The 18,076-nt window shown below is 38.7% G+C and overlaps 2 protein-coding genes across 2 annotated transcripts; both read right to left on the minus strand.

The window, feature by feature from the left end:
- Positions 1-1,643: 1,643 nt before the first annotated feature.
- On the minus strand, positions 1,644-10,667 carry LOC103446308 (phosphate transporter PHO1). Its single transcript, XM_070810604.1, has 15 exons — positions 10,374-10,667; positions 8,868-8,951; positions 8,487-8,724; positions 6,912-7,254; positions 6,130-6,178; positions 5,695-5,766; positions 5,211-5,340; positions 4,498-4,618; positions 3,539-3,788; positions 3,270-3,374; positions 3,116-3,160; positions 2,835-2,987; positions 2,451-2,732; positions 2,207-2,346; positions 1,644-2,079 (listed from the first exon to the last, which is right to left on the minus strand). The coding sequence occupies exons 1-15, from the start codon at positions 10,608-10,610 to the stop codon at positions 1,989-1,991; spliced, it is 2,340 nt and encodes a 779-aa protein (XP_070666705.1). The 5' UTR covers positions 10,611-10,667; the 3' UTR covers positions 1,644-1,988.
- A 3,151-nt stretch (positions 10,668-13,818) lies between these two features.
- LOC139190855 (uncharacterized) lies at positions 13,819-17,284 on the minus strand. Its single transcript, XM_070811344.1, has 8 exons — positions 17,182-17,284; positions 16,503-17,063; positions 15,958-16,247; positions 15,389-15,519; positions 15,197-15,281; positions 14,645-14,872; positions 14,315-14,563; positions 13,819-13,980 (listed from the first exon to the last, which is right to left on the minus strand). The coding sequence occupies exons 1-8, from the start codon at positions 17,282-17,284 to the stop codon at positions 13,819-13,821; spliced, it is 1,809 nt and encodes a 602-aa protein (XP_070667445.1).
- Positions 17,285-18,076: the final 792 nt, after the last annotated feature.

Here is an 18,076-nt window from a genome sequence, read left to right on the forward strand (position 1 = left end):
ACGTCCTTCGGTGATTGCGGGCGTGCCAACTCGTCGGCCGAGGCTCGGCCGAGGAGTAAATTTGATAATGCTGCGTTGGGTCGCGCTACTGACTTCTGCGTCTTGCGATTGCGGCTGAGAAAGGAACGCGTCTCGGCCTCTTGGGTTCTCGAGCCTGAAGACAAGGCTGCTATTTCTTACAAAGTTCACGAACCGAATTCGGCTTGCAATGTGCCGAATGTAATAACTGTGACACCTCACCTCGCCGAGAAGGCTAATGAGATGACCTCGACCAACAAGGATTCGAAAACCCTTCTCGACCGAGACTTGGATAGGTAATCGACCGTTCTCGCCGCAGTGCTGTTGATGCCAACGGAAGATACTGCGAGACCGACCGACTCTACGGTGACAGAGCTATCTATGCCGACTTAAGATATCACCGGTTGCTTCCACAGTGCTGTTGATGCCAACGGAAGATGTGTCAGCAAAAAAGGAAAAGAAAAAGATCTCAAGTTGTGAGAGTTTGCGCAGGGCAATTTTGTATTGATTTTGTGGAGCCTTTCCTGATGCACAGCTTCCGCTATTTATAGCACTGGACCCCGAATCTGAGATAGAATCCTATTCGGACTAGGTTTTCCCTCTCCGGATCAATATCACCTCGACCAGTCCTATTTTCATTAGGATTGTGAACCTAGTCCTTATTCGAGCCCTATCCGCTTCTCGGTTGTTAATCCTGCCGAGAATCCCTATTGTAGCAGGACTCGACTTGTCATTGCATTTTGACCTAACCGGCCTAGGTTTGGAAGCCCATAAGCTGAACGATCCATGGTCTTCTTGTCGCAAGGCCTTCCGGGCCGAGAATGGTTCTACACTCGGCCCAAACTATTATTTTGGGCCCAAACAAATGGTTATGGTGGTTGATAAGGTAAGCTGGGATGTATGTGAAAGTGATCACATCAACCCAAACGAACTGCTGGTAGAATGGATCGAATTGATAAGTAACTAAATTACAAAACTCCTATTGCAAGAAAATAAAATGGGAGAAAGTAAATTGCAAGGAAATAGGGATTGGAAGCTCCCTCAACTCAAACGTCGCGCTCACTCGACTCGAACGCATGCTCACTCGACTCAAACGAAACGGCACTCACTCGACTCGAATTAGATGCGCACGCACTCGACTCGAATGAGATGCGCGCTCACTCGACTCAAATGCCACGCTCACTCGACCTGAACAGGGATGATAAATCTAGGTCCAGACAGGTTTAAACCAGATGTATGTTAGCACATTCTTTAAATGTTTAAACAACAAGGAAAAACTACAATGTATGGTTCCGGGATTTTAATTTCAGTTGAGTTCTCTACGATCGACGATTTGTGAAGGGAGAGAGCTGTGTGCTTTCTCTTCCCTGCCATTGCATATGCATCATTACTTAATCTGCCCCTAGAATTGAAGATTAGGAAACTTGAGTACAAATATTACAAAGCCTCACTCTCACAGTAAATTTCTCATGCAGAATTTCGAAGATGAAGCTTCGCTTTTTAGGTTTGTATTTGACCATGTTTCCATCAAGAATGGTAAGCCCCTAGTCGTGCTATTCTTTTAGTAAAAATAATCGGATAAGACAGGATTGTTTTCTGATGGTTCATCAAATTGAGACAAACTGTTGAAATGAAATCACTTGCTCCAATTTTCATTTCTTGTAACGGGGTTCATCTATATTGTTATTTGAATGCGAGTATTTTAGTAGTCAATCCGAAAAGGAACTGTCTTCAGAAATATATGATACACCTCCAAATTAAAATGCCAAAATGAACAGCAGAAAAAGGTACTCCATTTGAAAAGCGCCTTTCTTCATTACACTTGGCGGCGCCTTACAATTCATATATATTCCGAAGTGTAATGTGAGATAAATGGATGGCAGGATAAGAAAGTGTGGATTCCTTCTGCCATGGCTTAATTTCCCCATGTCAGCATTTCGGGGTTTCTATACATATTAGACAGGATCATCTCAGCCATCAGAATCTGTCTCACGGAATGGTAGAGGAACTGTCTTCACTGCCCTGTACTTGCCAACATTATTTAGATGCTCATTCTCTAACCTGTTCGACCCAAAAATCTAACAAGTTGAGAAGCTTGTGATTTTATTTGTAGTGCTTGTATAGAAGAATATGACTCCGGAATTACCCTATTATTGGTCAAATATTTTGTTCAAAAATAATGTTGTACCTGTAAAAGTTCCAATGCCCTCGTCGGATAACCTCTAATGAAGCTAAGAGAAAGTCCAGCAATCGTGACTCAACATCCGGAATTCTATGAAATCCCATTACTGTTTCTACCCAAGCAACTCTTAGGACCGCATTCAAGGCCTGCATAAATTTGCACTGTCTGTTTGAGAATTTTGAATGAATGTGGTTTATGCTAAGGAGGCAATGAAAGTATAGGCCACATAAAGATTTAAATAAAAACTCACAATGGAAGCATAGTAGACGCTTTTGTTCTTCAGAATAAGTTCGTCTCTTAGCCATAAGTTCTTGGATTTGGGGTCGAAAAGCCCCCAGTCCATGACAAAGTCCCAGTACAACTGGTAGACTGTAGCCACCACAGAGGTGATCACTACTATATAAAACCATAGGTGGCTGTGCGGGTTGTTAGCATATGTAATCCTTGATCCGGCTGCCACCATGGCAGAAACATATTTTCCCATGTTAGCCAAATGGTTAACGTCACATTCATCAAACCATCGTCTTGCACACTTGAAGTTCATTGCATATGGAAAAGGTTACATGTTAGTTGGACTAGCTAAAAGAATTATGATTTTCACTGAACAGAAAAATAATGGGAGAGGTTGCATTACTTGCATGGCACGCCAGTAGTATGGCAAGAACGAGATAACATAAAGCAGCTCTCTATATAGCCTTCCACTTCGGCAGGTTTCGTATTGGTGTGATCTGAAATTTCCAGCAAGAAAGTAACAAGCTGTGGATTCCATGTGTCTCAGCAATGGGATCTATAAGCATGAAGATCAAAGTTCATTACATAACAAGAGATGAAATGTTAAGAGTTATTTGCTTTTAGGACTTGGTTTACCGTGGCATAGGTTGTTTTTTTGTAACCGTTGAAGTATTATGTGATTACCTGGCTAGTAAGTTGATCAGCCATAAAAAAATCTACCATCAAAACCTGCATATTTTTCAAATGACAAAAACAAAAAGTATATTAATTATAATTTCAAAATATTGCTTAACATTCTGCATATTTGATGAGGAGATGAGAGAAGCAGTAAATGTACCTTATAAAGTGGTGAGCAGACTATGTTACGAATTACTCTGATGAAGCAGTAACGAGTTGGTCGATATAAGATGTCTAACGGGCATACAAGCAGTGCAACAGAAAACTGGAAAATTCAATTGAAGATTAGCACAATGTTTCATGATATATGTCTCAATTTTCTTAGTTACTTTGTTTTAAAGCCTGAGTTTTGATTATTATGTTTTATACAAGTTACTCAAGTCCAAGCCATCTTCCTAACAAGACCTTGATTAAGGCAATGAAACTAACCAGAAGGAAAACTCCAGGAATGGCATCAACTTGGCTAGGTAAGAAGTTTTTTGCCCTTAATATAAGGTGCACAACCATGGCAGCAACCACAGTTGTCATGAAGGTTGTGCATACGAGGAAGGCGTCGCGATACTTTAGGGCCGTGCTTGGTTGGAATTCAAATATAAAGTTGTAATTGATTCTTGTACTCTTCCACATGAATAGGTTGCACCCATACATAAACAAGTGCAGGCTGAGTAAGGCAAAAACACTGCACAAATTCACACCCTTAATTAGAGAAATGCAGACAATAAAAAATACATAGCTGCCGCCCCCATCCTACACTTTGCAAACCAACAAAGGATTGGTGACTGAGAATTAGAGGTTTCGAACCCAACACTTCCTATAACTAAAGCTTAAATACCTTAGTATAAAATTAAAAGATACCGAAAGTTTAAGTTTAAGAAATGAGCCAGTAAGCTAAGAAATTTCACGTAGTTAAGCTTAAAAACTTCATTATCTAGCCACTAACATGAAGTTAGGGATATATTCGCTTAAATTAGCGTATTCAAGTGACTGACAATACATATCATCGCCACAATACTAACAATACCACAATCTATACAAGTGATTCTCATACTCTCACCTCTGTTGGTGATATTGTCCACAGTATGGTTTACAATTTTAGTGCAAATAGTTTAATTTTAGATCATAGTAGAAACTATTGCTATTTTATGATTCGATTTATATATGTTATCATTTTATATAGTACATGCGTAAAAAAAATTAGGGCTAATTAATATAGATTGGGACCAAAAGCTACTTATTAGGACAATTTAGTAGTATTATTCTTTACTTGTAAGAGTAAGATGTTTTAAGTTCGAATCTTGTAAATGATGAGTCTGATATCAATTTGTTTTCTCCCTCCAATGTGTAAATATATAACTTTTAAAAAAAAATATATAGGATGAAGAGTGCACCTGAAAACAGGGTAGACAGTCTCCATGTAATCTCTTTCTGTGCTAGGAGAGAATATACCAGACAAGTGCGCTAAAATTGCATACACACTAAACAATGATACAAAACAACCTGTAAACAAACCTGCATCCACATAACAAAAAACGACCATACTTTATTAAAAGATTGAGACCACAATCAGACCAAACAAAAAACTCATACAACAATCGGGCTCCTGATTTGTGGGGCACCAAGTAAATTTTTGGTGGCCACCATTCATTCAATTAAATATTGAGCAATCCCACTATCAGGATTAGTGGCAAGTAAAAGCTTTATACGATACGATGCAGATTAATGCGGTTCATGTTGGCCCCCAGGACTAATCATGCATCATATTGCACTGTATAAGCGATGTTTCTGTCATTAAACTTTTGCGCCATTTGGTGAAAATGCCCTTTATGGCACAATAGTTAAATAGTCATTGGACTAGCATTATATAGTGACCTTCCTTATATTATATGAAGCTGTATTTGACACTTTAAAACAGCCATTATGTATTTTAAATTTATAAATATATATGGACATTTGTATAAAGCACATATTTGGATTGCCAGCCAGTAATAACCTCAGTAATATTTACATGTAAGCAGCTCTTATTAATTATTTGTGTGTGTGTGTGTGTGTGTGTTACAGTGAGAGAGAGAGAGAGAGAGAGAGAGAGAGAGAGAGAGATTACCAACAAAAAAGGTGACCGTATGAGAATCTTTGTTTTGTTGTGGCCTCAAAAACTTCATTGCCTTTTTCTTGTCATTACTGGCGAAGCGCTTTGTGAATATGGACTCCACTTCGTCCATTAGTCTAACAACCTTTTCATACCATATATAACAATACACACAAGCCCAGTCAGAAAACCATTGAAACTTTCTCCAACACTAGTTATAAGAATTAAAAAATAGCACTAGAATATTTTGAATTCCGTAGTAAATCTTCTTTTATTAAATTATTATTTGACATGATAACATGGACTGTAGACGGCAAGAACAAGTCAAACCTCTCCACTCAAAAACTAAGTACTACAACTGATACAAAATAATGATCATGGTCATTATACAAAACAACGGAAAAAGAAATGAAAATCATGGTAACTAGAGCAGATTCAAGCACCAAGCATGTGCATATTAGTTAGATTAGGGTTGCAGCTAGGGCATCAGACTGGTTACCTTATCAGAACTAATGAAATGTGATATCTTCACTGCTTTCAGATAACTTTCTGACGCCTGCTGGTTTGAGACCTATACATGGAAAAACTTAGTTGCTCCAAGTTATTACGTACACCAATAGTGGATGTGGTAAATGTGTATAAAGCAACAATAAGATCGACAGAATTTGGAGAAACAAAACTTGATACAGCACTGTTATACACCTAATCAAATATGCATGACTCATGACCTGTATAACCACCTAAAAGTAAAATCCCTAATAAAATCTATGCAGCTTAATCATACTATCCTATCATGGCTCACGAAGTGGAGATATTTTTATTTGCTAATTAAATGAGGCTGAAAAAAATGGTAGAATATCAAAATATATCTTAATTTAATATCTAATCTAACAAATTTATCGTTTGACAAAAAACAAATTAATGTATATCTTACCTTGTCGAATTTCTTTAGGATCTTTGTAAAAGCTACCATATTTAGTGAGCTGCAGAAGTTACAAATTTGTTTAGATACTTAATCAAGTACTTAAAGAAAACATACTCAAAACTACAATCATTAGTTAAGCTAAATGATGCGTAGATCCAGTGTTACACTGCACAATTAAGTAGTCACTATTAAGACAGTGTTTGATTCCTTCCACTTCTCTATTTTAGAAAGAAAACTATTAATTAGTAAACAGTATCACCACCTTGATAATTTTCATATGCATGTGTATTCACCCAGTGCCCGCATCAGCAGCACAATAAAAGGGTCATTTGTTATATACCTTTCAGAAACTGTTGCTAATGCTTTGCTACTCGAGTATACAAATTCTCAAGTCAAAGTGAAGGATTCTGCAAAGATCCCATCTGCGTGCTTAAACATGTATATAAACCAAATTCTATACGTATACTTTAAAAATAAAAATAACAGAAAATGTGGTCCAAATTAACGAGGACGCCATTCGTTTCTAACAAACTAGATTTAAGCCACATAATTGACTGCCTTGCTGACTGTTCCTGTAATCGACACGACACCATCTTATTACGTGGTTTATTTCTATTGTTGTTCAGAGAATCAGAAAATATATTCCAAATGTCTCAGACATTGGTTTGATTCCTTTTAACTGAGTCTGAAACAGTAAATTTAGCTGAATCACACCAAATTTAATATTTAAGCTTTTTTTTATCCCTAGCTTGTAAATCAAAGTAATTGTTATAAAAAGAAAGAGATAGAACCTGTAAGTTTTAAGCAAACCAAGACCTCTGTAGAGCTCTACAAAAGCCCCTCTAATCATCTTTTCAGCACACTGTATCTTCTTTCGATTGATGAACTCTCCAGGGCCATCCTTTTTAGGATTGTTCACTAAATCTTCCCAAAGCATTGATGTAACAGCTGTGATAGTTCTTGTCGGTGTTGTGTTTGGAATATCAATCCTCATGGCCGTTTTAGGTTTGCCTTTCTTGGTCTTACCCCCAGTTGTCGTGTTAATAAAGTTAACGCCATTTCTTTCTAATGCTGCAATTGCTTCACTCGTTTGCGTTATTTCTGTAGGGGCCGTATTCGATTCCGCCAAGCTCTCTGAATCAAGGTCGATTAATAGTAATTAATCCATGGCTTCATAATTTTTTAATTTTGAAAAATTCTTTACAACCCAATTCTTTTCTCAACTCTCTCGCATCATATAGGACTTAGTGAACATGTAACATTATTATGTTTGGCATGTATGCCCTATGTACGTTCTTGATTGTTCTTAATGAAGTTTCATTGGATTAAAAAAAGGAGGACCATGCATGTAAGACTCACCCTATACAAAAAAAGTTATTAGGTCATACACCATCATCTCTCAGTTTCTATCACGACTAATAATGCTACTAAGACTAATATTTGGTATTTTTTTGGTTGATATGATTCTTTTGATAAACTCCCTACTTCTTCAACAGCATTTTTTTATTCAGTTTAATAGTTTTTATCTAGAGCTTATATTATTCTTAGCAAATTTATAGTGGAACATGGAAAATATTTGAGACAGAACAGAAAGAGTAAATTTTGATATATTTTCTTTATGCCTTTCTCAAAAAAGAGAAAAGTTGATGACAATAGCGTTAAGGATTTGGATTTGTCCAGAATTTATCTTCCTCCAGCTGTGATAGATAGATATTAGATAGGTGCACTAACGATTAGACTTGCGACTTGAAAGCCAAAGTGCCATAAAGACCACGAAAACACCCATACGTTTAGTATACCATATAAAGTGGTTTATTTGCATCTGTATATCCATTAAACCTACAAAGTTGACAATTTATCACTTGCAAATGTGAAAGAGGATTGAGAATGCAAGCAATACTTGCAAGAAAGAAATGTGACCTCATGTGGCACTACTAGAAATTTGAGTACAGCCATGGATTTTGTGGCCACTGATCCTTAATTAACAGCTAATTTTCTTTTGCTAAACCACAAATAAAGACCGAAGTTAATTATTAAGGCACTGGCCTAAAGAGTCCATATCACCATGAAGAGAGCAGGGTAGAATTTATTTTTGGTTTGATCCAAATGTAAAACGACCCAAATTTTTTCCCTTTATGGGCATTATTAGGTGGTCCATGGCCTTGTCATAATCTAAAAAGCAACACTAAATGGTTTATTTTCTGTATCTCTTTTATTGCACATGAACAGTCTCGAAATTTCCATGTGTTTCCACCGACCTCATCATGTGGAAGTCCATGTAAGCAAAACTCTGTTAATTTGGCCAGAAGTATAATATCAACACAGAAAACATAAGCAGATGTCCTATTTCGAAACAAGAGGATTACCGGTACTGAAGTTGGAATTCCGGGGAGAAGAAGACCATGAGCTGGGAACACTCGGGATGTTGGATTTTGATCCATAATTCTTCCACCGCCGGTCATTGAGAATTTGCTTGAGGTCCAGCAAAATCTGTAGCTGTTTGTTCAAAATATTTCCTCTCTCAAGAAACTCACTCTCTTTCGTCTTGTAAAATTGGTTCACTTTGTTAAGTTCTTCATCTAGTGCCTCAAAAAACACCCTCACCTACATAAATACCAACCCAACACATTAAATATTGCCCTAGTTAAAATGTTTCAATAAATAAAAAATTAACTAACTAGTCACCTTAATTACTTTGGATTGGTTAATTATTTAGTGGTAAAATTTGTACCAATATTTGTTAATACCTCATCCTCCGATGAAAACAACTGAGCGAGCTCTGTCTCATAAATTTCTTCTTCATCACCATCCTCCATGATTTTACTTTTCACCTGTGCAACAGAAAAAGATCCATATTAATTTATGGGACTGCTGTCTTTGTTCTTTAGTGTCTTTTTCATGTTGGTTTTGGATTTATTTTCACATGGTCACGATGGTTTCGTGATATGAGTATGCCTACAACTACAACCGTTCCATAGTTTGCTTTCGTGAGAAAGATCGAAACCCTCAAAAAAGTCGTGTGAGAAGACCAAAAGAAGGGGCACTATACTTGCTGGACTCTGAAACATTTTCTGACATTTCCGGCCACTTTATTAACGTTTTGTACAAATTATAATGTACGCCGATCATTGAATCTGTTAACTACAAAAAAAGGGAAACCTAGTTCATGGAAAAGCAAAAGAGCATGTATTTGATGAGAAAAAAGATTAAAGAAACCACTGTATATAAGTCATCCCCGTAGTCCAATAGCTAATGTTCATTTTAGAAAGACCCACTTTTATGCGTTAAAGAAAGGAAGTTATTGTTTGGTTACTCAATATTAATTTACAGAATATTGTTTGAACAGGTGGTGATACGTACACTAAATTTGTGCCCCAAATGATGTGACACATTCTACACCATATAAATTTTAATTATAATTATTAATCGATTTCAACTTGAATTAAAGTACAAATTTATTTGATGACACACCATTTAGTGCACGTATTTAATGTGTCCAACATTATTCTTGTACGACGCATGAATTTGATACCAATATTATGTTTTTTTTTTTTTAAAAGAAAAACCTTGTGGTGTTGATTTTGTAAAAGGGTCTTTGGAAAGAGGCCTCTAGCCGCCGCACTAATCGAAGCCAATGTTATTTCCATTGTGCCATGCACACATATCATGCATATTTCCAAGGGCGAGAAACCGAAGCATCTATATATTTATATACCCTAAAACATTCACGGCACCGGCACTAAAATAAAGCTTTGGTGCTTGTGTCACTAAAGTGGATGTTATGGCTGACAGAGTGTTTAAGGGACGTAACTTTAACACAGAGTGAAAGGGACGAGGAAAGAAGAAGATTTTAAGCAGAGGTATCGGAGGATCGGTTTAGGAATCAGAGTTTTGGAAACACAACCCAAAGCCTTTAGCCTGAAAATGACGTGATCACTGGAGTGTTTTGCAGGTCTGAACACAACCCACAAAGAAAGACAAAATCCAAAACACATCAACTTTATTTTTATTGGGGAACAAATGAAAAGAAGGAAAGAAAGTTAAGTTAACCAAGTTTTCGGAGTACTTTGTTCCTTTTAGATTTGTAAACTTGTTAACAATTGCCTGAAACTCGCCTGAAAATCCAAAGTAGGCAAAACCCTTTCCTAGCAACCACATAAAAACTTTTAAAAAAAAAAAAGCTCATTGAAAATTAATATGTTCATAGATATATAACTATTGACATGTTCTATTCGTGTGCATTAATTGATTACCTGAATTATCTCCGTTTTGTTATCGAAATTGAACAACATGTCACTAATTCTTTTGGTGACAAAGCGAACTGGATCGAAAATGGAGACACCCAAATCTCCGGCTGCGTCTGAGGGTTGTTTGGGGACTCTTGAAAGCTTGATCTTCTTAACTTGTTTCTTGAGTAGCCAGTAGTTGACGAAAGCACCCTTCCATTCTGGTATAAGCTGAGCTTCAAGCTCCTTTGAGAACTTCACCATTTTTGTTATGTGTGTGTGAAGGAAAAAGGAGGAGAAGAGAGGAGAGCTTATTAAGAAGTAGGCAAGAAGTATTATAGAGAAATGAAAGTGGTTTATATATATATATACAGAGAGAGAGAGAGAGAGAGACGTATAGTAAGAGTTGAATGATTTGCTTTTGGGACAAAGAATTTATCCAATAAAAGACAAATTTAATCGCATCAATAAACATAGATATATTGCTATTGACCGGAAATAAAAAACAGATATATTGCTTATTCTCACATTAGTACCTAACACAATTCACCTGTATTACATATTGTACCAGTTTTATTTATGAAAAGTTAAACAGAGTTATTGCTCTCGTTTTATTAATTATAGGGAAAATTAGGTTTACATTAATTTTTTTGTTACTCTATTGATTAAAATCCTATTCATTTTCAATTTTTGATCAAGTACCTTGGGTATTAATAACATCATTAATTATTTGAATAATAAATATTTTTATTTTTAAATATATTCCTTTAATGTTAAAAATGTTACAATTAGTATATTTATATTTATGGCTAAATTTTTTATCATATATTTTTATTTTTTTGTACCTATTTTTAATTTGCAAATATTTTTTAATTTGTACCCATATATTAGTTTCTTTTTGTGCCCATATTTTTTAAAGTTTTATTTGTGTTTGTACTCATGTGTATACCATCACGTGACATTATATATTTAATTAATGATAGAAAAATTGACACACCCCGACCTGGAAAGGTCGAAGCATGCTGGCCATCATCGTGAGGTGACGTAACCATAAGGGTAAGTGATGCAAAAAGGGAATAAAATTAAAACTAATTAGAACTAAACAGTGAAAGAGTGCACAATTTGTGGGTTGAACCCACTACAATTATTCAGAGTGTAATAGACAGTGAGACTACGAAAGAGTAGTCAAAGCAAGCAAAGTACACTTATTACATAATAGTGATAAGTTCGTACGTCTAAACAGAAGGAAATGTCAGAACTGCCATGATTCCTCAAGTGCCATAGAGAGTACAGTTATCTAAGTCCTGGAGGGGCGAAAAACAAAGTTGAGTGGGTCAGCAAAACAATGCTTATAAGAAAACCTTTGTCTTTGAATATACTAACCTCTCGCCGTAAAACAAGTATAGTTTCCTCAAAACATACTACGTAAGTATGAAATCCAATATATCAGCCATATAACCATAAATATGCCAAGTAAATGATGTAACATATGCCACAATAATAATCATGTGATAAGCAAGTATAACTAAGTGCTCATCCATCTAAGCTGACACACAAGTTCGAACAGATGGTTTCTGACACGAACAGGACTGGGTGTAATCAATATGCTCTAGTACTACGATCACGTGAAGACTAGTGCAAAAGCACATCAGATACAAGTCGGATTGCCAAATGCAATCTACCTGACAAGACTAGCACCTAAACTTGGATCCAAGGTGAGCGAACGGTGCGGATGTGTACATACACGTGAAGGACTGGCTCTGGCCTTGGGGCGAGTACTAATACCGGGTGCAGCAAGATGAGCATGTATACAAGTACGTATGAATACCATGACAGTAATATCACAACCATATAGCAGCATTTATCACAATTTATATCACAATAATGATACTAGGCAAGATAGGCGCAAAAGTGAAGTAAATACACATTTATGGAAACTATAAATATATATAGGTATAAAACAACTGCCAATAAACAAGTACGTCGCTGGCTCGTAGCCCCCGAGCCTAGCTTGGCCTCGAAAATCCTCAGAATAAGTTTCCCCTATATGTGAAATAACTAAATAACATTAATTAAAGCACATAACGGAAACCTAGGGTGTAAATATATGAAATTGATCTACTCGACGACACAAACACACACGTGTCAACAACGCGCTGGCCGAAGGCTTGACGCGCCCCCACGCGCCACCCAAAGTGGCTGCCCACGTGCGCCCACACGCCCCCATGAGTACACTGTACTCGCCTTCTTTGCGAAAATCTGCAGTTTTGCAGATTATTGGGCCAACTTCCAGAGCCCCTACCGAGCTCGATTCTCAACCAAATTCACTTCTACAAAAGCCAAATTAAAGCTAGGAATGTGATCTACCAATCCCAATTTACTGAAAGTTCGAATATAGTGCGTGTTGTTCAGAAATTTGGCCTGAAAGTGGCTAAACAACCACGGCTGAAATTTTCTAGAAAACTAAAATTTTCTTCCTAACTTCCAGAGTTGATTTCTAACTTGTTACTTAACCAAACTTAGTGATTCAAAAGCCATTTTGAAGTTAGGAATGTAGAGAACAAGTTTTTACCTAGAAGAAGTCCAGTTTTGGTCGAGGTTGACCAGAAAAATGGTTTGAAAGTGACCAAATGGCCACAGTTCTTGAGTGAAAAATGGCAGGTTCTCCTTCTTCTCAAGTTTCTGTGTAAAACCACATGTTCAAAACATAAACAAAGGATCAATAACAACCCATAGAAGTGAAATGAAGGTTCTAAGGGTTTCTCAAGGCTTACCTAAGCCATGCATGGCTTGAAAATCGATATGTCGAACCCGCCGAGTCGACCTTCTGAGTTGGTGAGTCAAAACTCGTCCACACCAGATTTCAAGGACATGGTTGTGATCGTGGGACTGAGATGATCACAATGGTGTAGTTGGTTTGTCCGTTTATGAGATTTGGTATGTTTTGTGAAGGTTGCAGAGATGAAGAAGAAGAAGAAGAAACGTGGCCTGGGAGAGGGAGAAGAGAGAGAGATGCTTTTTTGATTGAGGGAACAGAAAATAAAGAAGGGTTGGGATAGGTGATAGTGAATAATGAAGGGAGAAGTGCACGAGATGGGTTTAAAAGGAATCTAAGGATAGGGTTTTAGATTTCCTACAGTAAAAGGAAATCAAAATCTATCCGAAGTAGATATTTTTACACTTTAAAATCTACATCTACTCATACTAGCGTGTACAATTTAAAAGCGATATCGACAAATAAAATGGAGAACGATAAGAATAAGTCCACGTCACTTGCCAATAAGGGCATAATCGTCAATACACATACTCGGGGAGAAATTACATAGGAAAATTAGGGACGGGTCGTCACAATCTACCCCTTTATAAAAATTTCATCCTCAAAATTTCAATACTAACTACTATCAAAGCCATAAAATAGATGTGGATACATATCTCGCATACGCTCTTCTGCCTCCCAAGTGGCTTCCTCTACTTAGTGGTTCTTCCACAAAACCTTCACCATCCACACGGTCTTGTTCCTAAGAACCTTATCCTTCAAATCAAGGATAGTCACTAGAACCTCGTCATAGGTCAAATCTGGATTGATCTCCAGAGGCTGAGGAGGGATTACGTGTGATGGATCAGAAACGTACCTCTGTAGCATCAATACATGAAACACATTGTGCACTATCGTCAACTCTGGTGTCAAGGCAAGTCGATAAGCAACTTCACCGACTCATTCAACGATCTAGTATGGTCCGATGTACCTAGGGTTGTGTTTCCCTTTCTTTTCGAATTGCACAACACCTTTCCACGGCGATAACTTCAAGAATACCCAATCACCAACCTTATAAACTCTGTCGGTAGAATGTCTGTCGACGATACTCTTCTGTCGATCCTGGGCTGCTTTCAGGTTAGCCTTTATCACCTGAATGTTTTGTGTCGTCTCCTCCACGATCTCAGGGCCACACTAAAACTCGTTCGCTGACCTCGGACCAACAAAGTGGAGTACGGCAGGGTTTCCCATACAATGCTTCAAATGATGCCATACCAATACTAGAATGGAAGCTGTTGTTGTATGCGAACTCTATCAACGGTAAGCGCTTGTGCCAAGCATCTCCAAACTGTAGAACTGACGATCTCAACATATCTTCCAAAGTCTGGATAGTTCTTTCTGACTGCCCATCTGTTTGGGGATGATAGGCGGTGCTGTAGAGTAATCTCGATCCCAAAGCTTCCTGAAAAGTTACCTAGAACTTTGAAGTGAATTTAGGATCCCGGTCAGAAATGATACTAACTGGGACTCCGTGGTACCTAACCACTTCAGAGACGAACCGTTCGGCCAACTGATTCAACGAGTAATTCTCACGAACGGGTATGAAGTGCGTTGACTTGGTAAGTCGATCAACTACTACCCAGATACCATCAAACCATTTCGAGTACGAGGTAACTTGTACATGAAATCCATCGTAATATCTTCCCATTTCCACTGAGGTATTGGGGGTGGTTGCAGCAATCCAAACGGCTTTTTTCCTTTCTGCCTTAACCTGCTGGCAAATTGCACAACAACTAACATACTCTGCAATCTCTCTTTTCATACCTAGCCAATAATAGAAGTGTCGGATGGTATGATACATCTTGGTGCTTCCTGGATGCATCGCATAAGCAGAGATATGCACTTCATCCAATATGGCTTTCTTTAATTCCTCAACATTCGGTACAAACATCTGATCACCTTACATAAGCATGTCGTCGGGATCTCTAATCCAGAGGTCATTCTTTTTCCTGTCTGACACTGCCTGTATCAATTCCTGAGATTCTGTATCGTTCCTCTAGGCTTTGAGAACACGATCCAACAGAACCGGTCTGACCTGAAAACTGGCAATTAGGGCCCCCCGACGACCCTCTTTCAATGCTACTTCAGTGGATCTTAGGTCAATCAAAAGAGGAATGCGGCTAGCATAAAGAGCATTAAGTTAGCCATGAGACTGCAGTCATAATCACTGAGTAACTCTACCCACCTCTGCTGCCAGAGATTGAGGTTCGGCTAATTGAAGATGTACTTAAGGCTCTTATGATCAGTGAAGATCTTACACTTTTCCCCATAAAGATAGTGCCTCCAAATTTTCAAAGCAAAGATGATCGCTGTCAACTCGAGGTCGTGAATAGGATAGTTCTTCTCATGGGGCTTTAACTGTCACGATGCATATGCAATCACTTTATCATGCTGCCTTAACACATAACCAAGACCATTCAGAGACGCATCACTGTAGATCTCGAAGTTCCCACCATCATCGGGAAGTGCTAAGACAGGTGCATGAGTGAGAAGATACTTCTACTGCTGGAAAATCTGTTCACACTCACTACTCCACACAAAAGGAACGTCTTTTCTAATCAATTTTGTCAGAGGTAGTGCTATGGTCGAAAAGTCTTTCACGAAGCGTCGATAATGACCAGTAAGACCAATAAAGCTTCGAACTTCCGTAACTATTTGAGGTTGTTCCCAATTTTCCACAACTGCTATTTTTTGAGGATCCACAAGCACACCCTAAGCTGATACCACGTGCCCTAAAAATGACACTTGATCCAGCCAAAACTGACATTTACTGAACTTAGCATACAACCGATTTGCCTTTAGCGTCTTTAGAACCAAACGCAGATGCCTGGCATGATCAGTTTCATTCTTAGAATACACCAAAATGTCATCTATGAAAACAATGACGAACCTATCGAGATATAGATGGAATATTCGATTCATCAGGTTCATGAAAGCTGTTGGTGCATTAGTCAATCCAAATGGCATCACTAGGTACTCGTAATGACTGTATCGAGTTCTGAAAGCTGTCTTCGGAACGTCGTCACTTCTGGTCTTCAATTGGTAGTAACCAGACCTCAGATCACTCTCCGAGAACACACAAGCACCTTTGAGTTGATCAAAGAGGTCATCAATAAGAGGTAACGGATAACGGTTTTTAATCATCACCCGATTCAACTACCTGAAATCGATGCAGAACCTCAAGGTTCCATCTTTCTTCCGTACAAATAGAACTGGAGCTCCCCATGGGGAAGTGCTTAGCTGAATGAAACCCTTATGAACCAACTCTTGCAACTAAATTTTAAGTTCTCTCAACTCTGCAGGAGCCATACGGTAAGGTGTAAGAGAAATAGGATTAGTACCTGGAAGTAGATCGATGGTGAACTCCACTTCACGATCTGGGGGTAAGCCAGGTAATTCCTCAGGAAAAACATCAGGAAAGTGTCTAACTACTCCGACGTCTTCCACAGATGCAGTAGTCTCTTTCGCTAGCACAACATAAGCTAAGTAACCTTGGCAACCTTTACTCAACAGTCGTCTCGCCCTCATGGCAGTCATAACTCTGTGCTTTAGACCACCACGTTCACCGATAAACGTGACAGTAGGCATGCCCGGTCGGTGAAAAGTAACAACTTTCTCATAACAGTCCAACCTGGCATGATTGTAGTATAACCAATCCATGCCTAAGATAATGTCAAAATCAACGATATCCAAAGGAACAAGATTAGCCAACATGACTACATCTTCGACAAGGATGGGACATCCTTGATATTCCCAACTAACATAACAGATTTCACCCCTAGGCATCGAGAACTCCAACTCGTAGTCAAGTGAAGTAGGATGTGGTTGAGTCGTTTGAGCAAACTTATGGGAAATAACTGAATGTGTAGCACCAGAATCAATTAAAACTTTATCAAAATGGCCTAGAACATTCAACGTACCCATGATCAAGCCCGGATTAGCCTAAGCATCCTGAAGGGTGATGTTGTTAACTCTTCCCTGCACTTGTTGTTTGCCTCCACGACCCCTGTTTGCTTGAACCTGATTGCCTCAGCCCTGCTGGGGTGGAATTGCCTGCCTGCCTGCCTGAACCTCCACTGCTAGACGCTACGTTTAGGTTCTGATACTGCCCTCCAGTATACATCTGTGCTCCGCCGCCTTGATACGGCGTATAATCTCCCTGGAACTGTGGATAACCTTCATGAGTCTGCTGATAGCCTCCATGGTAGTAGGGAACCTTAGGTGTATACTGGTATGGTCCTCCCTGATTCGGGACTACGCCTCCTTGGTAGTGGAAGGCTCCACTGTAGCCTCACTGCTGACGGTTACCAGGTGCTGGAAGCTGCTGTAGGGGACTGCCGGTGGCAGATTAACAGGTTGATTCTTCTGATTCTGAGGACAATTATAAGTCATATGCCTTGTTTGTCCGCAAGTGAAACATCCTCTGCTTCCCTTCTTACACTCGTTATAGTGACGGGTGTTACACCTACGACAAAACTGAACACCTGAACTGCTGAAGTTTCCTTGGTTCTGAAAACGAGAACCACCAGTGGACCTGCCTCCTCTCTGAGGTGTACCGGAGTTAGAACCCCTGTTCGAGGATCCATAGTTATTTCCACTTTTTTTTTTTAATTCTGAGCCCTTCTTGGGCCAATAGATGATCACCCCCTGTTATTGTACCTCTGGACATTCCCGCCAACACCCTCATTCTCATCATCAGGAGCATTATTCGAATCTTCAATCCGAAGCAAGACCTCAAAGAACTCCTAGTAAGTAGCACAAGGAATAGCAGTTGCTATATTGCACCATTTCTTGCAAGTTCCCCTCTTAAACAAACAAAGCATCTCCCGGGGATTAGCAGCAGTCTCGGGGCAATAACGGGATAAGTGAGTAAACCTTCGATGATACTCAATGGCTAACATATCGCCCTGCCTCA

Source organism: Malus domestica, chromosome 13 (assembly GCF_042453785.1).
Source record: "Malus domestica chromosome 13, GDT2T_hap1".
NCBI lineage: Eukaryota > Viridiplantae > Streptophyta > Magnoliopsida > Rosales > Rosaceae > Malus > Malus domestica.